Source organism: Hibiscus syriacus, unplaced genomic scaffold, assembly GCF_006381635.1.
Source record: "Hibiscus syriacus cultivar Baekdansim isolate YM2019G1 unplaced genomic scaffold, ASM638163v2 tig00111234_pilon, whole genome shotgun sequence".
In the NCBI taxonomy this organism is placed as follows: domain Eukaryota; kingdom Viridiplantae; phylum Streptophyta; class Magnoliopsida; order Malvales; family Malvaceae; genus Hibiscus; species Hibiscus syriacus.
In genome coordinates, this window is record NW_024063028.1 from 1029728 (window position 1) to 1056770 (window position 27043).

Genomic DNA, 27043 nt, shown 5'->3' on the forward strand with positions numbered 1-27043 from the left:
AAAGGTAATGGACGACATTTGTCACAAAAGTGGTAAACTCTATACAAAACTTAAAATTAAGTGGTATTTGATGTAGTTTACCCTTATATTTTTAAGTCTTCGTTGTGCCTGCCACCACCTCTGCTTTGCCGCAAAGACATCTGCCCACCATCCCCGTTTGATCTCAGCCATGGCTACTCTAGATTCCGATGTCCCGATGATTCCCGCCGGTGAGGCTTCAAGCAGCACCGCCCCTTCCTCCTCATCTAAGAAGCCCAAGCGGCTTGAGATCAAAAAGTGGAGTGCTGTTGGCTTTGGGCTTGGGGTGCGTAATCCTAACCCTAATCTACTTCCTCAATCTCTCTACATATAGCTTCTATTTGAAAATAAAATATTCTTTTTACTCTGATTTGTGTAATGGACGCAGATATTGTCGTGGATAATTGTGAAATTTGCAGGAATCACATCATGGACCTTTGTGAGTTTAATTTTTATCTTGAATAACTGTTTTTTGATTCGTTCTATGATTTTTTGTTTTGTTTTTCCAAGCTAACCAAGCCAGCGCCACCAGCGAGGAATGCACTGTTGCTTGGGGTATGTTACTCTTCCTTATAATGTGTTAGGTTAACTTTGCTAAGAACATATCTAAGCTATAGCTTTTAAGATGTTAATGGTGATGGATGAGTTAGATTGATGGGGCTAATTGACTAATCCAATTTTGATTTTCTAAAGCTTTGCCTTGGGTAATTTACACCTAGTGGCATCCAGATGCATAACTTGTATGTTCTTTTGTAATAAGATCAGTTTAAGCAATTCAACCTGCCTGGTAAGTGGTAATTTACTTGATTGAATTTGGGGCTTGTGCAATTTTAGTGAAATGTCAGATTGATTTGTTTTGTTTATAGTTGAGGTTGTCAAGGTTTGATAACTGGATGTAAGAGGCCAGTACACTACCATCAGACCACGTTGTTGTTCATAAATGCCGGATTATTTTGAATCTGAAAGCTATCTGATAATTTCTTTGATTTTTGGCTCGACCAAGTAGCAAAGTATATTGGTATATCTTGCTTTCCTGGTTGTGTAAAGTTAGCCAAAATTGTGAATCCCACCATTATAAATCCGTGACTACACTGCATGAAGTGCTTAAGAAATTAGTTGTTGATCTTTACTTGTTTGTTCAAATGCTCTTAAGAATTCATATTAGTTTGGAGAAACCATTGAAGCACGTGGATGAGAAGAACATAACAATCATGACAGGACAACAGTGTCTTGAACAGCACGAATATGTTTGCCATTTTGCTTGTTATTGGTATTGTTTTGGTCTTGAAATTTTATGGCCTTGCCTATAATAATCGTCACTTAACTTATTATACTATTTCTTAACCTGCATTTCTAATAGCTTCTTGTGTAAGTAGGGGTCTGCAACCATGCATTCCACTTTCACTGTATCAGCCGATGTCTGAAGACTCGTCAAGTATGACCATTGGGTATGCTCTTAATCTCACACTGATATTTTGCCACCCACTTTTTTCCTACTGCATAGCATTTAGTGAATGGGAGTTCCAAAAGTATGGCCACTAGATCTTTTCGATATTTACCAGTTACTCGTATGGCAGAAGATCACACACATTTTCCCAGCTTTCTTCAACCAAGTTGCGTTAATATCTTAGACATTTGATATGCACCGAGTGTAATATGGAAAATATATGAGGATTATCTTTCTTGTGTTAGTTTCTCTCGATGTGGGTGCATATGAATATATTTTCATGTGAACATTATTCCTCGGCTAATCAGATTGTTCATGACATTCAACCTTATTGTTTACTTGGATTGCTTTATTGCCAATATAAATCAAATGATTTACCATCATCTGCAGATATTGATGAAAAATCTTATTGTTTCAAGTCATTTGCTCATAATTGAAGGTTTGCTAATAGATTTCAAGTATTCCAAGATTCCTTTTCTGCCCCGTTTTGTCAAAAGTTTCGTGAACCCTTCTTGAAAGTCTTCACTCTCAGCTCAAAACACATACAAACGATTCCTTCATGAGCAACACGAAGGTTAAATATTGAACATGGTGTACATGGACACGTTAATATAAGTTTTTTTAATAAAAAAATAGTATAAAGTACGTAAAAGATCATTGAACAATGTTCAAATGATCATTTTGGTCGGTAAACTTTTAAGTAATATAAAATAGTCAATAAATTTAAGAAATTATTACAAAATGGTCAATAAATCTATGAAATTTTTACAAAATGGTCCTTCAATTTTATCGAACCATTATAAAATAGTTATTAAATTTATTGAAATTTTACAATTATTATAACATTGCAATGATTATTTTGTAAATTTGAAAGTTTAATGACTAAAATTATCATAAGTTAAGTTATTTGAAGGGATTAATGAAATAAAGTTCATTTCAAGGCTAAAAGCACACATCTTTTAAGGTAAAGAGATTATAAATGATCAAACCATAGGGAGCAAATTTGTAAAAGAATCCTAGTACAAAGGACCAACTTACAATTTAACCAAAGAAAACAATGTATAACATGTGCTCCACTCTTTAAAGATGATTGGCTGAGGCTTATAGAGTGGCTATACGTTGCAATTCTCATCTTCCACAAGCAAACTATTCAGTCCACATGCAAGCAAAAGAAACAAAGGTAAAATACATTCGAGGTCACTGAACTATGTTCAAATGATCGTTTTAGTCAATGATTAAAAGTTTAATGATTTGATAAATTTAATAATTATTTTAAATATTTTAAAAGTTTAATGATTAAAATGGTCATTTGAGCATAGTTTAGTGACATTTAGGGTGTAATTTACCCAAAAATAAATAAAAATTGAAACCCCTAGTTCTCCTCCTACTTACTCCAACATTTCGTTTTTTTAAAACTGGACATTATATCTATATATAAATATAGTTGCCTCAGTCTTGTCAATCATCAGCTTAGCACCAAAGAAATTTCACAACTCGGAGATTTAGAACTCTTGTTTGAGAGAGAGAAAGATACATATGGCGACAAAAGCCAATTCAATTCCGGTTAAAGCAAGCTGCACTGTTCTTCTTCTCAGGTCGTACTTGTGGTTCGGAGGAGGCCGCGTGTGGTAAAGGAGGCGGTTTCGTGGTGACAAACTGTAGCCAGATGGTTGTTTTCCGGGTCGGCGGTTGTGGCGTTCTCGGTACTAAAGGGGAGCTGGTTTTGAGAGATGGAAATGGTGATGCTTTGCTTCTCATACGTGGAAAGGTCATGCAATTTTTGCTTTGATTATTTTTAACTATTTTGATTTTAACATTTTATTTTATGATAAAAAAAATCGTCACGTTTAATTAAATAGTTGATTTGATCATTTTTTTTAAGTATTTTGACCTAAATATTTCATTCTTATTTTAGAACGTAAACATTTGTTCACTCACAATTTTTATCCCGACTTTATTCCCTTAAAATATAATATTGGGGTTAAAATATTAAAAAAAATATAGACCAAAATAATTTTTAATCAAATCGTTAAGAGACAAATTTTTAACAATATGACTATTTTTCTACCATATACTATCAAAACCTAATGTCCAGTCACAATATCCAAATTCGAGCCGGATCAAACCCCTAAACATGAGCCAAAGTTCTCTTCTATAGCTATTTTTTCAATCAATAAGACTCAAATTTAAGATTTTACTCGAGAGATGTAGAATTTTTTATCGTATGTAACTCAAGTCATATCAAATTATGAGGTGCAATTAAAGTTAAAGCCTAATGGTCGTTGATTCTTATATTCCAGGGAGGCGTAGTTGAGGCACTAAGCATACATAAAAAATGGAAAGGTTACAGTTTTGGTTACGAAGGATAAAAAAAATCTGGTTTTCACCTTAAAGGAGCCTCGTTCATGTCTAGCAAAGCACGATGCCATAAGAATCTCCACTGAACCAAAAGGAAGCAGCGGCGAGGAGTGGGACTATGAAATCAGAGGCTGTTTCCCCGACAGAGATTGCAGCATCATCGATTCCGTAGGCAACGTTGTGGCTCAGGTTTCATTCAACCCTATAACATCGTGTCGAGTTTCGAGTTTCTAAATCGAAACGAATGACAGATTGGAGTGAAGAAGGAAGTAGAGGAGTTGATGGCAAATAAAGATCTGTATCATGTTGCTGTGAAACCCGGAATGGACCAAGCTTCCGTTTTTGGAGTCATTGGTGTACTTGATTACATCCATGTCGAATCCACAAGGTCACTTTAACTAATATATGAATATGTTTGTTGTTTTCCGAGAATTGTAATGAAGAATGCCATGTGTCGCTGTAGTAAGTTAAAATAAGATTTGGGATTGAATTTTCCACTAAAATAATGGATTTAATGAAGTATCAGATGCTATTCGTTATCCCCGACTAACTTGAGGTTATGTTTGCCTCAACTAATAAAGTCGTCGTCTTGACGATGAAGGAAAGGAAAAAGTTAACAAATATAAGTTAAAGATTATGGGGAAAGGAACAATTTTTTTAGAGCATGAAGCAATAGTTTATGAAGAAATTTAAAAGAAGGATAATTGATTGAAGAAGACGAAGAAACGTTACTAGCACATGATTCAAGAACTAAAAGGTAGCTGTAATTCTGGTAAAATGAAGAAGAATACTATTGGAGAAATGGTGTCAGGCGCAAGCGCAAACGCTCTCCACCACCACTTTGTCGCCATCGGCGGACCTGAAAAGCAAGTACCCAACAGACAGACCCAAAACGATAGCCAAGAAAACGCCTCCGTTGAACGACATGATGGCCAACATAAGGAGATATCCCACAGCCGAGTTGGTTCCGAAGAGCAAGGCCGTCGCGAATTTAGCGGAGTTGCGGTAACTGGGGAGGAGAGGAACGGCGGGAGAAGCGAGGGATCTGAAGCGGAGGCGTCGATCTTCCATGTACTGATAAAAGGAAGCGAAGATGGAACAAGCGAGTAAGGTTAGGAGGTAACTCACCCATGAATGGGTCTTCCAGGAATCGATGAGCAGAGTCACGTCCTTTCCCCAGTAAAAGGTCATGCGCATCATCTTGTCCGAATTGTCGTTGATTGAATGCAACCTCAAAACAGAGACGAAAATGGAAGATGAGTACAAGGGGAAAGTAGAAGTGGTGATTGTCGGGTTAAGACATGAACCTTAAAGAATTAGTTATGTTTCGATGTTTACGATATCTGCACCAGTCCACTTATGGGATTTTGGCCTTTTGGAGTTTCGACTTACGGTTATGCCCTTAACAACCTCGGGAAAGACGAAGCCTGGTAATGGAATAAACGGGAAATACTCTGCAGTGCCCCTTCTCCCTCTCTTCCAATTCAATTTATGATCTAACAAAGACACTTGAAGCATCCCTAAATTCCACCAAGTATTTATATGTATTCAAAGATACATAAAATTTAAATGTCGACTTTAGACATCGCTGCAATATTATATGTACAACAGTGATTTCATTTAGTATTAATACCCGATTTAGTCCTTAAAATTTACATAATCTAATCTAGATTTAGTTCAAATCAGTCATCAGTTTAATTTTTGTTTTTCGATGTTATATTATTTTCTTAATATAATAACAGTTCAAAAGTAACTTGTGTTACTTTATGACAAAATACAATTATCTAACTGCTACTTTGATCCAATAAATTTACTTAGTTTGACAATATTAAAAAAACAATTAATAGAAATTTTAAATATAAAAAAATTAAATTTATTGAATTATATTTAAAATAAAAAATAAAACAGATAGAATATATAAATTTTGAGACTATTCGGTGTATAAAATTTGATCGTCATCATTTCAAAATGGATGGGTTTGTGTAACTTTTGATTCTTGAACTGGTTTGATTTATTTGGTTGATTAAGTAACAAGTGTTATGACCAGATTAACTTGGGGAATGTTTCAGGTTTCATCGTGTAGCAAAATGAATGGGTCGGTTTTGGTTTGAAGAGAATCCAATGATGGGCAAAAGGTGGCGGTGAGATGGAACTTGTATGGGAGCTGATGTTGAAGGTACGAGATGGTCCGAATTAGAGAATTAGCACATGCTAATGCTTGTAGACCAGAACTCGACAATCATCGATGGAAGTGCCGGTTAGAACAGTAATCAGCAGACATGCAACAAATTTGGACAATTGTAATCTAAATGCAGCTGATGGCAATGGTGTTTTCAAACAACTATCCGGTAACATTTTGCTTGCTCTAGGAGAAACTCTCAGAAATAACATGATTTTAGTTTAAAGTTTCAAGCAGTGATAGAAGGCAACATAATTGTAAGATCCAAACCTTCTTCCAATCCCTCTCAAACATGATGATCAACTAAAGCACATTTGTTGTTTCAAATGATAACAGAAAGGTCTCTGCAGCAGCTAGTGTTAGTCCATGCTCACTAGTCGCGCTCGCTTATAGCTGTCAAATGTTCATCGATTTCCTCGGTTGTCAGCACTCTGAAAACTGGATTATCAGCTTTCACCACTCCCACCTGCCAAGCATTAGAAGATGTTAATGTCAACTACTGTTCAAATAGAGGGAAAACTAGGCTCGTGAGTTTTCGAGCCAAGTCGAGCTCCATTTTAGAGTTTTCTAGTCGAGTCAAGCTTAACAATACTCAAACTCGACTCGGCTCATTTACAGCCCTAGGGAAAACTACAATAACTTCAAAATCTGCAATTGTTGGGAACATATGTATGCATTTATATTAGAGAAACAAAATCAATTAAATTAGAGTGAGACTAGACCATAAGCAGCCTATCAAACCAACAAAGGATATCCCAGTAGTAGGTTGTTTTCGGATCCACATTGGCATTGTGTGCCGGTCTCTAATAGGTTGAAAGCAAGCTAGCTTTTAACTGTAGCGTGTCCCTATGGTAAAAAAGTAAAAACATGTGTGTGGTGCTTTCTGCATGTCCGGACAACCCCCTAGAGATTTTTTCAAATCCACATCGACAATGTGAGTTTCTTATAGGTCTTTTAACTACTTGTGTGTCCATTTGGCTAATAAGATAAATACATGTCTGTGGTGCGTTCCACATGTCTGGACAACCCCCTACTAGGCTGTTTTCAAATCCACATCAATAGTGTGTTTGAGTTTCTAATAGGTTATGTAGAATTCCATGGTAGTCAAAATCAGCTAACATTCGACTACTGCCTACTGGTGTGTCCTTTTATAAAAATATGCTAATTATATAGTTTATCTTCAGGGAATATTTATTAAACATGACAATCACCAATGATATTTAATCATTCAAACATTTAGATAGTTGCAAACTTACAAAGGCAAGATATTAAAAACTGTAATCACTAACAACCAGAAGGACCAGCTGACTCATCATACCTCTATCTCAGTAGCCTTGAAATCCTCTTGAAGAACAGATTGCAGAGCAGAAATAGCAGTCTGCAGAATAGTAGTAATAGGAACCATTAGATAAATGTGATTACTTTAGCTAATGTTAGAAATGCGGTCTTTGGAAACTTCCTTTACCGTACTTAAAAAAAATGAAATATAAATACCTGCACTGTTTCCTCATAAGTAAAAGCAGGGTCATTCTTCATCTTCTTTTCCAAGAAATTAATTGCCTCTTGCTCTTTTGATCCAGCACTGGTTGCCTGCAGCATATCAGTCAAAATTCATCCCGCTGTCAAAATGTTTATCCTAAAATTAGTCAAAAATAATTTTTAATCATGTTACTGCACCAATCAGTTCAGATTGGAGAACAAACATGCTACTCTTATGCCTAAAGAAAATGACATAGTTAGTATCATGAACTCATGGCAGCAAAGACACATAATAGGAAAGGTACTGGATAGCCAGGTACAAGAATATAGGATAATTCCCATTTGAAGAACTTTGTTTGGATGCAGCTTCCAAAATCTATGGTTTCGCAGTCTTTCATTATCATAAACAAATCAAACAAAAAAGGGAAAAAACCTTCAGCAAGTACGTTTACTACCTTCATAACACAAATAAAGGTCTTGTAAATGATAAGTTAGAGAAAACTATTAGAGAAAAATAGCAATGAATCATTACTATGATAATACTATATGCTTCCAGAACCAGGTGTATAGAACAAAAGTCGAGAATTCAAACTCAATGAGCTATATAAATTAATTTGGAAACTACCTTGTGACCGTAAAAATGGCCGGCTGGATCACACTTGTAGAGTTGGGGTCCCTTCTCTTCATCAATACCCAAAACCATAGCAACTTCACATAAAATAGTAGAAAGCGGGTAAAATTTGAGAACGTTACTCGTAGACAAGTACAAAAATTAAAAAAAAACCACAGTAGTAAGATTATGAATAAAAAATACACATACCAACTCCAAGAGGTCTCATATAAGCATGTTGAGTGTAAACCTGTGATTTGTCGGCAATCCTACATCAACAAAGCATGTTATTCTAAATAACCTGCACAATCATTGAACTGCACTAGGACCCCAAATATCAAAGAGAAGTCAATGAATAATTCAAAACAATAGTAACATAACACGTGGCCAGTTACTGGTTTTTGAACCAAGATTATATTCATGAGCTACAAAAAACACTGCCTGCAATCTTTATTTAAAGAAAAACAAATAAAGAATCAGGGTCGAATTTTTTTCACAATTTCTACTCGGAAACATAGAAGGGCATAAACTTGCAGCCAGCTTAAATCCAAATGACTGGTATTGATGTCACAAAATCTGTTCAAAGTTAAAAAATTCTCCAGAAGAACTCTATAGATACAACAGACACCGATGGGAACACAACTAAACATCAGTAATTTCAACTGAAGAAGATATAAAAAACCGTACCATTTGGACAGTACATCCACAGGCATCTCATATCCATATCTGAACCGAAACTCAGCTGCTTCATTCCTTGCTTGCTGGACCAAGGTCCTTGCATCAGCTGCAGAGCGACAACACCAATTAGCAAAGCATCCCTCACAAAGTATTTGTAACAATAAAGAAAATTTTCCAGAGAAAGCTGATCATTATGTGAATGCCAGGGTTAATCTACTAAGAAAACCATTCTGTTCTAAGTTCTAATGAACATTTCTAAAGCTTTCATACCTTGGATGCACTTTTGGAAAATTTTCCAACCCTAGATTAGACTGATTATAAGCTGGAAGTTAGGTACATTAACCAAGAATCCTTAAAATCCCCAAAACCCTAGTTCAGTAGTCAACGTAACAAAATCTTGTCAATTCGAAAAAACAATATTAAATAAAAATGGTATTTAAAGAAACCAAACCTGTCATGCCAGTAGCCAACAATCCAAGGAACTTAGTAATAGGGAAAAGATGAGTGACACTAGTCTGATCCAAAAGCTTGTCCTGCATTGCATTACTCAAAAATTAAACACCCAAATCGCCAAAACCCCTTAACTAACCCCAAAAAAGGAAACCCGGAAAAAATCAAAGAGTGTACTGACAGGAACTTTCTTCTGAGTAACAACACAGACTGAATCTTTTCCTCGAACACCAATCGATGTGATCCCAGCTGCTTTCACTGCCTTAAACGCATACTCTGCTCAATTCATTACAAAATGAAAATTGGGTCAAAGTCATTTATAAGAACCAATTACAAAAGTAAGCTAATAGAGCGAATATATATATATATATATATATATATATTTATTTACATACCGACTTGGAATAGACGACCTTCGGGAGAGAAGATGGTAATATGGCGATCGTATCCGCCTCCACTTCCTCGACTCATTTTCTCTCTTGTTTCTTCGGAATTATTTTGTTTTTCGTTCTGTTGTTTTTGGTGTTTGGATGCAGCGAATCTTAATTAGAAGAGAAAGCTTCTTCCCCAAGAACAAAATAGGACTCTTTTGAGTTGACACACAGATGAAGAAAACCAAGTTGTTTGTCCAAAATAGCCTTCTTTATTTTCTTGAAATTACTATTGTTTCCTGGTTTTTTTCTCCTCTTTACATTCACATCCTTTTTCTGAATGGAGGTTGGGAGGGGTCGTTCTGCGGTGCGGCGCCTAAAAAACGGTTAATATACGGCGTGACCGGTTAAACAAGTGACCGGTTAAAATTTAGACCGGTTATGTTATATTATTTAACCGGAAATATTATAAAGTACAATAACATACTAGGTAGCGCTTATATAATGTAATAGGTAGCGCTTATATTTACCTATTTTATAAGTAAACCAGTATATTTATACCGATAGCATTGCAAATTTACCTATTACATTATATTATATTGAAAGTGTCCATACTTTTTATAAAAAGGATCGATACTTTAACAGTGTTTCATGTTTTCCACTACAATATTGATTTAATAATTTCATTTGCACAAAAAATTATTGATTGTTTTGATATTTTATAAAATATTATTTAGAATTTTAATTTAATAATATATACCGAACGTAAAAAATAAATCATTAGACGCCTATAATTACTAAATTAATATCTTAAAACTCACTCAAAAGATAACCTTAAATTAATGTTTTCCACAGTGAAAAAAGTATGGACACTTTTATAAAAAGGATAGACACTTTACAATATAACCACTACCTATTGCTTGGCATCATATGAGATTTGGATTTTGATTTCCTTTTGCTTGGCACCAAATGAGCTTTGGATTTTGATGAGCATCGGAAGTATTTCAGACTTATGATTTGGGTGGTACTCAACTTATGATTTTAGTTGCTATTTGTTACATTTCTTGTATACCACCCAGATCATACGCCCGAAACGTTTCTGACGCTTTAAAGTTGACCAAAAAATAAAATGGTCGGGATTTCCCTCGCGTTTATACGTTGGAAAAAAAAACAATGGAAATTAGGAATAATCAATGATAACATGCATATTGGCTTGGGCTAATATTTATAGTGGAGCCGAAATATATATTGAAATTCAAACTCAAATTGAAATTTAAATTCAAACTCCAATTACATATGAAATGAATTTGAAATGCAGTGTTAAATTGAACATGAAAATTGCATAATTGATTCATACTGTTCAAGTAACATGCTTTATGAACCATCAAGCTAAAAGACAATATTGATTGAGTTCAAAGCTGAGTTGTGAGTTGATGGAGTTGTCACACTTGTCACATGGTTGGAATAAAGTACTCACATGCGAGATAGATACCTATTACATTATATAAACGATACCTATTACATTATATAAGGGCTACCTATTACATCATATGTTTACCTATTATATTGAAAGTGTCCATACTTTTTATAAAAGGATCGATACTTTTTTAAAACTTATGTAATTTATGTTTCAATTTTTTTAACAGTGTTTCATGTTTTCCACCTACAATATTGATTTAATAATTTCATTTGCACAAAAAAATTATTTGATTGTTTTTATATTTTATAAAATATTATTTAGAATTTTAAATTTAATAATAATATATACCGTAACGTAAAAAATAAATCATTAGACGCCTATAATTACTAAATTAATATCTTAAAACTCACTCAAAAGATAACCTTAAATTAATGTTTTCCACAGTGAAAAAAGTATGGACACTTTTATAAAAGGATAGACACTTTACAATATAACCATTACCTATTACATTATATAAACGATACCTATTACATTATATAAGGGCTACCTATTACATCATATGTTTACCTATTATTGAAAGTGTCCATACTTTTTATAAAAAGGATCGTACTTTTTTAAAACTTATGTAATTTATGTTTCAATTTTTTTAACAGTGTACTGCGAATTTAAAATGATAATATACTTGTAGTTATTGTACATACCTAAATATGTACTGCGAATTTAATGTTGTACCCACCCTTTAACTACAGAAACATGTTCAAAATGAACCTTCGTTTACATATCCATCAACTCCTGGAGCACTGAACTTGCACAACAAAATTTTTGCCATGGATAATACTGATGTAGACAATGTTAAGCCAACCGAGGAATGCCATGAAGTACATAATGTTGATGAATCTGACAGATTGGTTGGTCAGCTCTTCTGTTCACGTGATCAAGCTTGGCACTTTTACAAGGGATTCGCACGGGAACATGGGTTTAGTGCACGTAAGGGAACAACACGGCTTGACGTGGAAGGGAATGTGAAGACACAAGAATTTTGTTGTTCCAAAGAAGGGTTTCGAGTATCAAAAGTCAATACTGTTGATCGTCAACGTGCTCATACGCCAGTCACAAGAACAGGATGTAAGGCTAGAGTCGTAGTTACAGCAACAAATACAAACGATCAGTGGGTTATAAGTAAGTCTGATCAGAAACATAATCATGCATTGTGCACATCTGCTATGACACCATTTATGCGTTCTAATCGAGCTGTAAGTAAGGCTGATATCGATGAGGCAACAACATTGAAAGAGGTCGGTGTTGGCACGTCACAAGTAATGAACTATTTAACGCAGCAGGCAGGGGGCTATCATAATGTTGGATTTACACATAAAGACCTCTACAATGCACTTCAAAGAGGTAAAGCAAAGGAAATCGTCGATGGGGATGTGAATGCGCTTATTGCCTACTTTGATTATAAGAAACATGATGATCCCGGGTTTTTATGACATACTCGGTAGACGAATCGGGGGCATTGTATAATCTTATTTGGTCGGATTCTACATCGAGATCGGATTACACATGCTTCGGTGATGTAATTGCGTTCGACACAACGTACAAAGATAATTTGTATGGTCGACCAATTATGCCTATTGTTGGTGTCAATCATCACCATAACACAATTGTGTTTGCCACTGCCATAATCGCTGACGAACGTCTCAATCTTTCGAGTGGGTGCTACAGAATTTTTTAGAAGCCATGATGAATAAATCACCTATTTCTGTTGTAACCGATGGGGATAGGGCAATGCAGAGGGCTATCAAATCTGTTATCCCTTATGCTAAGCACAGATTATGTTCTTGGCATCTTTCTCGCAATGCACAAGCTAACATTGGTGACCAAAGTTTACAGCAGCATTCTCAAAATGCATGGCTTCCTGGTGGACAACCAAGGAATTTGATATTCAATGGCGTTCGATTGTTTCAGAATTCAACGTCCAAAAGCATCATGGGTGATTGAGAAGGGAAATACACGACACTATGGGCACAAGCATATTTAACCGGTCATTTCTTTGCCAATATTCGCTCAACACAAAGGTGCGAGTCTATGAATGCTTCACTAGCTATTGCACTGAAACACAAGAAGACATATTTAGATGTTGTTCGTGCAATTGAAGATGGAATTAGTAGAATGCGTATGAACGAGTTGAAAGCGGATTACTTAAGTTCCCATACGAAGCCCTTCCAGATCACAAAACTGGTCGACCTTGAAAGCCATGCCGCTGCGATTTTTACCCGCGAATCTTTTCGTGTGTTCCAAGATGAACTTACACGGGAGACATTGTACCGGATTGAGGCAGAGATTAAGTCCTTATCAGATGAATGTCAACATTATATTTTGTCAAAGTACGCAGAAAAAAATAGGAAATTTGAAATTAGTTTTGATTCTCGTACGAAAACTCTAATTTGCTCCTGCAAAAAATTCGAGACCGTTGGACTTCCGTGTCGCCATCAACTTCACATTTTGAAGCAATTGGACTACACATATTTGCCCGGGACTTTGATTCAAAGTAGGTGGACTAATGATGCGAAGGCTTCTGCACCCAGCTATGTTGATTTGAATGTGTCTCCAGAAGTGATGCAAATGGCAAGGTTCGCTGCTCTACGTTCAACGTCAAGTAGGTTATGCTACATTGCATCAAAGACAGACGAGTCTTTCAAAACCGCAAGAGATGAGATGAAAAAACTAATAGAAGAATTAGAAAACTGTTTGGTTTGAATCATTCAGTCAACCAGAGCATTGTAGTAAACAATGTTCGTGACCCTCAACGAAAACAACGCAAGCGAAAAGAAGTGCCGAAGAACAAGGTCGAGAAGCAAATTAGGCGATGTGGGTACTGCAACGGTGAGGGGCATAACAAACTAACATGTCCTCAAGTCAAGCTTAGTTTGAGTACAAGCACACAGCCTACATCAACTGATTTTTCGAAGACGGAATGGAATGACAACGATCTCCATATAATATATCGTAAGTATCAACATCATCCTATTGTATGTACATATAAATATTTTGAATGAAGGAAGAAAAACCGCGTTACTTCAAATTACCGACACTTTTTAAATGGTATGGACATAAAGTACCGACACAATATTATAAAGTGTCGATATAGGTTGTAGACCTATTCGCTCATAAAACCGGTATATTTATACCGGTTATATTACAAAATTATCTATTACATTATAATATGGGTTCCGATGTGTAAAATGTCGACACTTTTTTAAATCGTATCGACACATTTTTCTTCCAATATGGACATAAAGTACCGACACAATATTAAAAAGTGTCGATATAGGTTGTAGACCTATTCGCGCATAAGACCGGTATATTTATACCGGTTATATTACAAAATTATCTATTACATTATAATTATGGGTTCCGATGTGTAAAATGTCGACACTTTTTTAAATTGTATCGACACATTTTTCTTCCAATATGGACATAAAGTACCGACACAATATTAAAAAGTGTCGATATAGGTTGTAGACCTATTCGCGCATAAGACCGGTATATTTATACCGGTTATATTACAAAATTATCTATTACATTATAATTATGGGTTCCGATGTGTAAAATGTCGACACTTTTTTAAATTGTATCGACACATTTTTCTTCCAATAGGACATAAAGTACCGACACAATATTAAAAAGTGTCGATATAGGTTGTAGACCTATTCGCGCATAAGACCGGTATATTTATACCGGTTATATTACAAAATTATCTATTACATTATAATTATGGGTTCCGATGTGTAAAATGTCGACACTTTTTTAAATCGTATCGACACATTTTTCTTCCAATATGGACATAAAGTACCGACACAATATTAAAAAGTGTCGATATAGGTTGTAGACCTATTCGCGCATAAGACCGGTATATTTATACCGGTTATATTACAAAATTATCTATTTTATTATAATATGTTGAAAGTGCCATACTTTTTATAAAAGGATCGAAACTTTTTTAAAGATATGTAATTTATGTTTCAATATTTTTTAAGTATGTTTCATGTTTTCCACCTACATATTAATTTAATAATTTCATTTGCACAAAAAATTAGTTGATTGTGTTGATATTTATAAAATAATATTAAGAATTTTTAATTTAACAATAATATATACCGTAACGTAAAAATTAATCATTAGACGCCTATAATTACTAAATTAATATCTTAAAACTCACTCAAATGTATATGTACACATAGAAGCAAATATGGAATAATTAATGAAAATATACATACAATATAATCACACCAAAATTTAAAACACAAGAATGTTCAAATAATGTACCGACAAACAAAATTAATCCGATGAAAAATGGTTGTTTCTAACGAAGTCCGGAACATTAGAGGCCTTCAACAAATTTTCCAAATACTCTCGTATGTTTCGCCTTTTTCTGAGGACATACATAAATAATTTCAATTATCAAACTAATGAGGTGCAATTTTACTAACAATAAATTAAATTCGCATAAGCATGAATAAATTTGTGTCATACCTAGAGCTTTGTCGTTCGAATGGGAAGCAGCGTCAAAGGTATGTGGACATATGTAATTGTATTTCTATATAAACACATAAGTTGTTAAAATAATCAATGTCTGAACACCTGTTCAATGATCAGAAACATATTGCATAAATGCAACCTACCGGATTATAAATCATTTTTCCGCTGAATCATCGACCAAAAGTGTATTTAGCTCGTTAAAATCTGGACACGCGTTCCAAACATCATTGAGATCTTTACAATAGGTAACAGAATCGTATGTTTTGCATTTTTTTTGATCCTGTTCACAAACAGTCGAACATAAATGTAGGAATCATAGACAAGGAAAAGTCAGCAAACTGTAATGACATTCATCTTACCCACACGAATAGAAAATGCTCGGAAAATACAGGTAGTTTCTCAAGTACACGGTCGACGTTATGCCTGAGATTGTAATCAAGTTTGAATGTTAACATTCAAATGTATATTAACGATTTTGACTACAGTAATTCAATTGCCTCAAACATGTTCTAACCTCATCTTGAAGACCAAAGGGCAACAACAAAATTGTCGACACAAAATTGCATAAATTCAAATAATCCTCTACTGAGGACAACATCTACAACATGAAGAAAATGAGATTAAAGTTCTACGCTTATATGTTAAAATAATGGATACAAAAGAATAGAATTAAAACCTGCCGGCAGTCTTGGGATGTAGGCAAGGACACCATTGAGATCAAAAATTAAAAGTTTTCTTGAAGGCGGCGTTGCAGACACGATATACTTGTTTGGATCATCATCTTCATCATCATCATCATCATCGTCATCATCTTCATCGCCAGCTTCATCGTCATCATCATCATCATCGTCATCTTCATCGTCAGCTTCATCTTCTGCGACCGATTGGTTGTCCACATCTGTTAAAAGAAAATAAAATAAAGTTCAGAACGTGTAAATGTTAAGAAACATAGATAATGAATTACCTAACTCGTTTGATGTCGTTGACGTAATTCGTTACGCAACATGGAGACTTCACGTTGCAATGATGAAATATCGGATCGCATTCCACTCACAAGGGAATCAATATGCTCCCGAAAATTGACCATGTATTCCATCACGTCTTAATTGTGACATCCTCTGCAACTGTTGCTTCTTCCATCATTGCGTCTCCACTTGGTTGCTCTTCTTCATGGCCAACGGGGTCCATTTCCTCCCTCTCTTGATCTAATCCGACCTCCTTGACACGCTTCCAACCGAGTTTTTCAACAAAATCATATCCCGCTTTTTTAATAAATACCATGTCAATCTTGCGGGTTAATCGAACAGGGGCGTCATGCGAAAAATCAACTTCCTTCTTCTTCAACAGATGGGTGATGACACATCCATATGGTAGTGTAGTTGAAATTGTTGCTCCCTTTGTGACCATATATACAATTGTATTAAATATGAGTTTTGCAATTTGGAGCCGTTTTGGATTTATACTTTGCTATCCACCAATAATCGCTGTCTCGAAGCGTTGAATGTTTTCCCCCACTAGGCCGGATATACCATGTGAGCATTTTGTGAAACACTCTCGACTCTACATCGAGGTGAATTGGGCTATTTCTAGTAACCCGTTTAATTGTAGACCAATCTACACCATTTTCATCTGAATCCCCTGTATTCGCTACACCTAAACCCTCCGCAATAGTTTCTGGAGATATATATATATCCTTCCCCATGACATGTGTATTAATTCCTATTATATTAGTCTTATTAGGCTCGTGCTGTAAGGAAGCATTGTTGTAGAAGACTCTAACTAGGTTGGGATAATATCTTGGTTCTACACCAAGGAATTCAAGCCAACCCCAAGATGTAAATGTGGATTTAAAACTAAATGCATATTTATCATCAAACAAGAAACCCAGGTCAATGACACGTTCGGGACGAATCTTCCTTACTTTAAAACTCGTCTGCCATCTTTGTTTCTCCATGTCGGATCTAAAGTTCAGAGTTTCGAAGGACCTGATTTCCTCAGAAGAATCGTTTGTTACAGAAGGAGGTGGTTGAGAAGAACTGGGTTGAGAAGAGCTTTGAGAAAGACCTCGCTTCTGACGCTGACGTTTTGGAGCCATTTTGGTTGGATGCTACCCCTATTACAATGGAACACAAACACATTCAGGATAAAAACTCCAATATAGAAATCAATCAAACCCATAAAATATCGATAAATTTACCTGAATATCTGATCGTCACTTATGATAACGGTAGAAGGAAGAAAGAGGAGAGGAAGATCTGCCTGCTTGCATTTATGTTTAGGGTTTCTCGATTAAGAGTACTATATAAACGGTGGAAAACACTTGATATTTAAATTAGTATCGACACAAAATATTAGTGTCGACACATTATTTAGACATATCTCTCATAAAACCGGTATTATTGTACCGGTTAGATTGAAAAATTACATATTACATTATACTTTTGGGTTCGATGATTTTGGGATCGACACGTTTATATATGGATCGACACTTTATGGGTGCACCTTGTTTTTAATTCATTCTGGGAAAAAAATATCGACACAAACTATATTAGTGTCGACACATTATTTAGACATATTCTCTCATAAAACCGGTATAATTGTACCGGTTAGATTGAAAAATTACATATTACATTATACTTTTGGGTTCGATGATTTTGGGATCGACACTTTTTATATATGGATCGACACTTTATTGATGCACCTTGTTTTTAATTCATTCTGGAAAAAAAATATCGACACAAACATATTAGTATCGACATGACCCTTAATGTGTATAAGAAACATGTACAACAACATATGCTAACTTTTCTCTCATTCATAATTATATTCACATAAAAAAATATAAATCGTATACAAAATTATAAATCTTATACAAAATTAACTCGACATTTACATCATTGCATCCTTTTGTTATTCTTATGTAATATTGCGGCTTTTGTTATCTCATGTCTTCGTTCATTTTGATTGTGGCTTACGAGATCATTTAATACTCGCGATCGATCCCAGTCTCCAACAACCTATATTCAAATTGTCAGAACGTTAAGTATTGTCAACTACAGCATTCAATCTACGACTTTTAACAATTTTACCACAAACAATTTTTTCTATCCACTTACAAAATCACCAGTTGCCCCTGTAGAACCGATCGATTCCATCCACATCATCACATACATGCCGCAATCATATCTGTTACAAAATTTGAAAACCACACATGTCAATTATGATGAATACTGCATAAATTAAGCTTTCTATTTGTGATAACATCTCATACCCATTCAATTGCTTATGCTTCTTATGCTCCACAAATTTGAAGTTTTTCAAGGGATACTTTCCTAGAGATCCACATGACTCAACCCAAATGCGTTTCTTATTATAAGAATCTAATATTTTAATCTGCATTAAAATAGAAGAAGTTATGCACCAAAAAAATTATGCATTATAATTTACATAATGTCCTTTCATACATACATACATACCAATCTCTTAGCATCCTTCACTCTCTGTTTAGCTGCTTCAGTTGTAAACATACTATCATATATTGTTACAACATGATCTACCATATCCAACACCAACAGATACCAGTGTGAATTATGGTAGTTTATTGTGATCATTATCTGCAACAAATTTCACACCCAATTGACAAAATTCAACATTCTATATCCGAAAACATCATTTGCAATTGGTATGGTGTCTTACCTTCTCACAGTCGGTGAATTTCACATAGTTATCCAATATGACACCCCAGAAGGTAGAAATATTCTCAACACTTTCTTTATTGTTGGCTTCCAACGCCTGTTGCTGTAATTACGCAACAAACATTATTAATTACCGTCTATAACACTACTTTTCAATATTTATTAATTTAACTCACCACTAAGAGGTATGGAAGGTAGCCAATCCTCCGGTGTGACTTTTGAGAATCGTAGCATATGGTCCAGGCGAGCAAATCGATAACCTAACAAAATTAATTACACAATCAGAACATATTCAATAAGTTTTATTTATTTTCTACTTTCTACTTACCACACCGCCAACCCATTCTGTAGGCTTCAACGTTGCAACGTCGTATACAGTAGCGAATTGATTTCCCATTGATATTACAGAATATCTGTATGAATCATTAGGATTAATATCTTGTCATGAAATATTTAAATATCACTCACAAAACAATATATTTCACTTACCCCGATTCTAACGCTATTCCATAAATAATCACAAATTGCAGCTTCGATGTCATCAATTCCGGTTGGAATGTCCGCTTTTTCAACCTACAATTTTGCATACAAATTTTTGTCACAACAACATAATAAAATCAAATTAAGTATCTTTTATTAAACTTACCTTCTGCTTCTTCTTCGGGGTGCAGGACATTCCGAATCCAAAACTGCTGCTATGACACTCTCCGGTGTATAAAGCACATTGGGCCTCCTTCCTCCTCATTTCTTCCATCTCTTCTTCTTCCTCCTCCTCTTTTCTTCTTATATTTTTTCAGTTCATCGTACTTTTTTCTACATAGCTCTCATATCTTTTATTTCACCCTTCAATTGAGCTCCTTCATCGAGTATTTATCAACCACCCCCTTCACCCCCGTAAGTTCACTCCTCAAATCAACAACCTCCTTCACCACTCCCTCAAATTTTTCTCCGTCACCATCTTAATATCACCCCTTAACACCGAAACTTCTTTCACCACTTCACCCCTCAACACCTCTACTTCTTTCACCACTCCATCTATTTTTCCTTCCACTACCCCCCTTATGCCTCTCGAGTTTCTCTACGACTTGATCAAGTTTCTCTTCGACTCTTGATTGTCTTTGCATGATTTCAAATTGGATTTTTTTGATATCAGCCAATTCAGACATCAAAATGTCGAAGTTACTCTGTTTTGCTTCACCGTCGTCCCACTCACCTTCATCCCCCAATACAACCATCCCTCCTTTCTTCTCCTCTGCCTCCACTGCCTCTCATCCTTGCCAATAACCTTCAAAAAATTAAATTACAATATTAAGACATTGATTATATTCTTAATATTATTTAATTACATTTATTACCATTTCTTGCTTCTTCCCTCTATCCAACTTCAACTTCACCATCACTCTAACCACCTCTTCCTTCCCCCATGCACGGATGCGTGCCACTCCGGTTCTTTCATAAGCCGGCACTGCCTCACAGCCCGACCAAAAATCGAACAGTGCAACCTGCATTTATAATAAAATTAGAATTTTTATATAAAAACACAAAAAAGTGATTCAACTCATTTACCTCTAAGATTGCTATGCACCCTTTGAGGTATCTCTGGCTGCCCTTTTTAAAGGTGATAATTGATTCAATCAATCTCGAATGGATATATTCAGCCCAATTGAATTCACCCTTCAAGCCTTCATCGCAAATGAGCTTCATATATTCCTTGTTCGTTGACGTATCACCCGTTGGACAAAGAAATATACCGACAAGGTACAATAGAACTCGGGCCTTCAGCTCATCCCCCAAGTAAGATCCACTTTTGATATCCTCTTCAACTTCAGTATATGTCACCTTATGATTCAAACCATATTTGGAGGCAAGTGCTTTCCAGTTCTTACTCCTACAGACTTCTATAACACTTTTGCCTTTGTTTTGTACCCCCAATACGGCTGCAGCAGTCGATACCCCCAGAGGGAATGAATAATCACCATACTTAGCCATACATTGACTGACGTCAAATTGTTCCATCAAGGATCGACACAATTCCCTCCGAATAGGTCGGTCCCTTACTCCGATCAACGATCCAAAACCTATTTCTCCCAGCACATTCAACTGACCCTTCTCCTTAAGGTGTTTAATTAATAAATTCACCCTTTTAATGCTGCATCTTGTCGAAACTTCCTACATTTTTAACAATATATAATGTTATAGTTCTTATATATTTTGTATCAACGTATTTACAAGTTTAATGAATACCTTATTTTCATGTGCTTTCCTCCGTTCTTTGTATTCTTTACTATCATTCCTTGACTGTGTGATGTAAGGTTCCTTTTCAGCATCACTCATTGAATTCCATTTGGACCTCACATCTTTTTTCACCTAATATTAAACATAAACGTTTCTTAATCAATACATTAACACTAAATACTAATACTACTCAATGTCAATTTCATTTTACATACCGAACCGCTCTGTGTGCCATCTCCCTTCATCCTTTTGCATTCGGCCATACTGTTAACATTTAAAATTTGTAATCAATTTAAAGTTTATCGATACTTTAATCCAATTACCATTTCAACAATAATAACAAAAAGACATTGATACTTACTAGAAGTACATATATCCACCCTTTGGTTGCTTTCGAGTCTCGGCCTCAATTTCAAAGTCATCTGCTCCACCAACAATTTTCCAACCCATTGACTCCATTTTTCCTTCATATATCAGTTTACGCAAATCAAATTATTTTGTTACATACACTTTTCAATATACAAATATAGATAACTACTCTTGTGGTAAAACGGTTTTCTTCAAAAGAATTTGAATGGCACACCAAAATGTGTCGGCACATTTATACAACCTATAATATCATTTTCTACCTATAATATTTAATAAAAGTATCGACATTTATCGTTTTCCTTGAATATCTATTTCTACCTGCAATCGGTCCCAAATGCTTCCTTACTCCAAAACCCCAAACAACACATAAAAAACCCTATCGCGATTACTGTAATAATAAAAAATTAGGGTTTCGACACATACTTTTCGATTCGACTGCAGCAACAAACAAACAAAACTTCGCTTTAGAAACGCCTTCTGAAATGCAGCAACAATTACTCTTCGATTTCAAAAACTCGTCCGTTCTATCTATTTTCAGAGGATATTTAGCTTATATTTTCATCGGATATGTTATTTATATTTAATCGATACAATACAAAAGTGTCGATACTTTTATGTCAGGTGTCGATACTTTCGAAAGGATAATTACCTATTTCTTTGAAAGTGTCGATAATTTATTACACGTACTTACGAAAGTATCGACACTTTCAATATATCCGGTATCATTTTACCGTTTTTATCATTTTGATACCGGTTTTATCATATTTTTACATGTTATATCGTTGTGGATCGATATTTTTTTTAAAGTATCGACACATTATAGGCGCTATAACTGCTTCTCTTTTAAATTCACAAAGTGTCGATCCTTATATAACGTATCGACACTTTTAATTTTACCGGTTTTATCATTTTGTTACCGGTTTTATCATATTTTTACCTGGTATATCGTTTTGGATCGATATATTTCTTAAAAGTATCGACACTTTTTAGGATTTAAAACTGCTTTTAAAGTTATGTAATTTATGTTTCAATTTATTTAATAGTGTTTTATGTTTTCCACCTACAATATTAATTTAATAATTTAATTTACACAAAATTTTATTTGATTGTTTTGATATTTTATAAAATATTATTAGAATTTAAATTTAACAATATTAACCAAATATATAATAAATATGTTTTCAACAGTGAAATAAGTATGGACACTTTTATAAAAATGATATATACTTTTTTGAAAGTTATGTAATTTATGTTTCAATTTTTTTAATAGTGTTTCATGTTTTCCACCTACAATATTAATTTAATAATTTCATTTACACAAAAAATTATTTGATTGTTTTGATATTTTATAAAATATTATTTAGATTTTAAATTTAACAATATTAACTAAAGATAATAATAAATATTTTCACAGTGAAATAAGTATGGACACTTTTATAAAAAGGATAGATAATTTACAATATAACAGGTAAAAATATGACAAAACCAGATTCATTATGACAAAACCGGTAAAATTTACTTGATATGTTAAAAGTATGGACACTTTTATAAAAAGGATAGATACTTACCGATAACCAAAGTTTACCGGTTACCAAATTTTTAATAGTTTTTCATATTTTCTACCTAAAACATTATTAGTTGTCAACATAATAGGTACCGCTAAACCAAATTTATTAAATACATTTTAATGTATCCGGTAATGCTGTATATTAGCCGTATTAACCCGCCTTTCCTGAGACATTCCCGGTTGGGAGCGTTGCGGCGCTTTGAAAAATAGGGTTGTGTGGTTTCGGTGAATTTATATTTTGATATTTGAATTTATTTTAATGTTTAATTTGATATTGAATTGTGTATTTAATTATACATTTAAAATTAATTTTTAATTTAAGATATTTGATTTATTAATATTTTTAATTTATTTAATAAATTTTTTATTTATCTTATTTTTATCATTTTAGTGTTGCATGTGTTGATGTTGATTATATTATTGACGTGAAATCTATATGTTATCTATATTAATTTTTCTTTTCTTAAAATTTTACATTTTGCATCTAAAAGTGAAAGTTTTATAATTTTATTTTTGTATCACGTCATATTGCAATTATCATTCTTTGATATTTTTCCTGATCACTTAAGTTATTGATAAATTCGTCTCAGTGTTTCTTATCAATCACTTTAGATTTTACCTAAATAATGCTTTCAGAGTTACAGCTCTTTGACAAACGTTCAAAGGGATGAGTTGGCTTTAGGTTGGCCTCCTTTCTAAGGTTTTGGTAACCCAAAATGTCATTTTTTTTTAAAATATCGAAATATGCTTTGGCATTTCATTTGGGTGCGGACATAATGACGCAACTAGAATGACCAATTACTAGACATTTTATTTCGGTCCTCTGAAATCTTCCATTTGTTCAAGCTTTGTAGGCTCCTCCAATAAATGTAGTGCAAAAAAAATATCGGTCTAAAAATGAAATTCTTGAGTGCTCGTGTGTAGTCGACTATAACAGGTGTTCCTTAACTCTCTTAGTCCAACATTACCGAAAAATTCTTGCTCAGATAAATTTGATTTAATTTTTCATAGTTTGGCTAGCTGAATCCATAAAGTCGGGGCGTTTAACCAATTACTCTAGAGGGACAGCTTAACATTATAATCACTTTTATCAGGTTTAACTGAAGGGTTCATCTCATCACAAAGTCTTCGGCCTGACAAAAGCAGTGGAGCAAACACCGAATTGCCAAGTGTCCGAGCAATGTCATGGTTTGAATACAATCTATTCATAAAGCCAGGGCTTTCGAGTTTCCTCTATAACCAATTGCCTTAGTGGAATAGCTCAGTTTTACGGATTTAATTTCTTAAGATTATCAAGAAGAACCTGTTATAGTCTAGGTGTTTGTTGAGAGTAAAAAATTTCATCTTTAGAGTTCAATTTTCAAGCAACTGACCTAAACTAGATTCACTTACTCGACTATTCCATCTGTGAAGATCATTATCATCATTGAACGTCTTAAATAAAAAGTATAATAATGTCATATGCAAAAGGATGCCCATGTGTCCGCACCTTATGAAAGGAAAATGTTATATTGGTTAATTACAAGAGCAGGGTACGGTGTTTGAGGGTATATTCTGGGTAAGGTAAGGTCCTTGTTTTAAAACATATTACTTTGTCAAAGATCCGTAACTTTGAACCATTCACAGAGTTTCTTAATTCAAATGATATTCAAAGAATTGCAAGTTTGCAAATGTGATTCATTGTTTAACATCTTTAAAGTAACATAAATTTATTTAAAAATCCTTACAAAAACTTGAGAAAAAAATGAAAAAATAAATTCAAACAAAATGTCTCAAATGATGAAATGGTCTTCCTCACTTGGATGCCCCCAAGTTGTTGAAGTCAATCTGATTCTTGTTACGTATTTTATGTATAATTCTCTTGATTGTGGAGTAATTCTCGATAGTGCGCCCTGGGACTCCGCTATGATTTTCGCAATGAGCGTTCTCATCATACTACCTGGGGTACGGGGCTTCATGGATTTCTCTGGATATGGTGACACCACGTGTGCATCAAACAACTGGTGGTAAAACTCCTTATATGTCATAGGATCAAAATTTTCTCATTTTTGATGAGACATGTGAATGTAAAAAAAAGGAAAAATAATGCGAATGTAAAAACAAAAAAAATAACAAAATGCACAATATGTCTGAATGCATGATGCATGAAATGTTCGAGGCATTGATCCAAAAAAATGTACCTGTTATAAATAATCCTTATTGGGGCAAAAGTATTACGTCTTAAGAGACAAAAATATTTTGAAGGCATAAACCTCGAACAGTTTCTGATAGGTTGACTAGTCTTCTGCCTTCGTCTCACGGTTGAATACCCTGTCAAACCGTTCCGGATCCTTTGGCTAAAATGTGCAAATAACGAGTTGTTTGCCCCAAAAGGTCTCGAATGACTGCATCACCGGCTTTCACTCTATGTCGAGCTTGTTCCAAACGAAAGTGCCATCGGAGCCCTCCACCCAAAGTTTATCGACTTGTTTCTAGAATTTATCAATAATGATCTCCAGCTTAGCTAGGGTTTCACCATCTTGATCTCGCAGTTTTCGAAAGGACTCTCCGGGTCAGTAACATTTTCCTCGTCTTGCCCCTGCATCCTTTGCCTCCAAGTATTCTTTGACCACGGCTGGGCTTCTGAGCTTTTTATCTCTTTGTATTATAATCCCTTTGTCCATTAATGCAGATTATTCATGTTTAACAAACACATTTTTGGTGGATCAACACCTCGTTTTAAATGATGCGAAAAATAGAATAAAAATAAAAGGGGTTAGTGAGGTAAATCAAAATAAAAAATAAAAAATCCTACCCCACATGATAATCTACCCGAACATGCTTAATATTCCTACACAGACATGATTTCTATCCCGCATGCTAATTTTCAAACAAATCCTAGCCGCATATTTGTCTAGTTCGCATGCTTTGAACAGAAAATAAAGCAGGAAACAAAGCATCCTAGGGTTTGGAATAGGTCTTGGGGTGAGCTCTAATTCCCTACACTCTCCCGGTTTAGGCTCTAAAAAGGTACTCGAGTTCTCCTTGCCGGTGTCCCATTGGGCTTGCCAGACCCTTAGTCCTAAGCCTATTACAACTTGTGTGGACTAAGTTAAACTCGAGAGGACACATTCCTTATGGCCGCACGGTGAATAATTCACACGAAGACATAAGGTATATGAATCCCGAAGGCTACTTGCTAGGCATATGCGGTGAATAAATTCACACGAATGCGTCGCTTTCACCCTCACTTAAAACGGGTTCGGAGCTCGGGTTTAGAGCTTAGAGATGACAATTTTGAAAAAAATCTGAAATCATTAAAAAACATCAGTACAACTATTTATTTGAAACAAAATAATCAAAGATAAATAATTGGAATCAAATAATAAATTAAAATTAAAATTTAACATTTTCGCATAAAAAGACAACCGAAAGTTAATTCTGGCCTGACTCACTTACCTGTCCCCAGCAGAGTCGCCAAGCTGTCGCAACCGTCTTTCGGTTGGGCCCGGAATTGGGCTTCAACTTGAATTGATTGGGTTAGAGTCGCCACCGATCATTTTAAAATGATATTTAGGTAGATCGGACACCATCTTACCTGATCTGCGTTTTACCAGAAATGTGTCGGGCTCGGGAGTCGGTTACG

At 34.7% G+C, this 27043-nt stretch overlaps 3 protein-coding genes and 1 pseudogene across 3 annotated transcripts; 2 read left to right on the forward strand and 2 right to left on the reverse strand.

Annotated features, from left to right (window-relative positions):
- The first annotated feature begins 18 nt into the window (after positions 1-18).
- LOC120156633 (RING-box protein 1a-like) lies at positions 19-1738 on the forward strand. The gene is made up of 4 exons (XM_039167930.1): positions 19-304; positions 407-457; positions 529-573; positions 1395-1738. Exons 1-4 carry the CDS (start codon positions 170-172, stop codon positions 1440-1442), a joined length of 279 nt encoding a protein of 92 aa, XP_039023861.1. The 5' UTR covers positions 19-169; the 3' UTR covers positions 1443-1738.
- LOC120156720 lies at positions 1456-4221 on the forward strand (annotated as a pseudogene).
- A 282-nt stretch (positions 4222-4503) lies between these two features.
- Positions 4504-5102, reverse strand: LOC120156731 (copper transporter 5-like). Its single transcript, XM_039167999.1, has one exon. The coding sequence runs from the start codon at positions 5021-5023 to the stop codon at positions 4631-4633; it is 393 nt and encodes a 130-aa protein (XP_039023930.1). The 5' UTR covers positions 5024-5102; the 3' UTR covers positions 4504-4630.
- Positions 5103-6112: 1010 nt separating this feature from the next.
- LOC120156730 (proteasome subunit alpha type-6) lies at positions 6113-9796 on the reverse strand. Its single transcript, XM_039167998.1, has 9 exons — positions 9615-9796; positions 9401-9495; positions 9221-9302; positions 8779-8875; positions 8302-8360; positions 8107-8189; positions 7497-7592; positions 7321-7380; positions 6113-6468 (listed from the first exon to the last, which is right to left on the reverse strand). Exons 1-9 carry the CDS (start codon positions 9688-9690, stop codon positions 6376-6378), a joined length of 741 nt encoding a protein of 246 aa, XP_039023929.1. The 5' UTR covers positions 9691-9796; the 3' UTR covers positions 6113-6375.
- Positions 9797-27043: the final 17247 nt, after the last annotated feature.

Bases quoted from the DNA above. Each gene is read 5' to 3' on its own strand.
- LOC120156633 (XM_039167930.1), top strand. From the start codon at position 170: ATGGCTACTCTAGATTCCGATGTCCCGATGATTCCCGCCGGTGAGGCT. The intron at 305-406 runs GTGCGTAATCCT...TAATGGACGCAG, and splicing joins CTGTTGGCTTTGGGCTTGGG to ATATTGTCGTGGATAATTGT. The intron at 574-1,394 runs GTATGTTACTCT...TTGTGTAAGTAG, and splicing joins GGAATGCACTGTTGCTTGGG to GGGTCTGCAACCATGCATTC.
- LOC120156731 (XM_039167999.1), bottom strand. From the start codon at position 5,023: ATGATGCGCATGACCTTTTACTGGGGAAAGGACGTGACTCTGCTCATC.
- LOC120156730 (XM_039167998.1), bottom strand. From the start codon at position 9,690: ATGAGTCGAGGAAGTGGAGGCGGATACGATCGCCATATTACCATCTTC. The intron at 8,876-9,220 runs GTTTGGTTTCTT...GTCGCTCTGCAG, and splicing joins GTTGGCTACTGGCATGACAG to CTGATGCAAGGACCTTGGTC. The intron at 7,593-8,106 runs GTAGTTTCCAAA...GATATGCTGCAG, and splicing joins GCCATTTTTACGGTCACAAG to GCAACCAGTGCTGGATCAAA.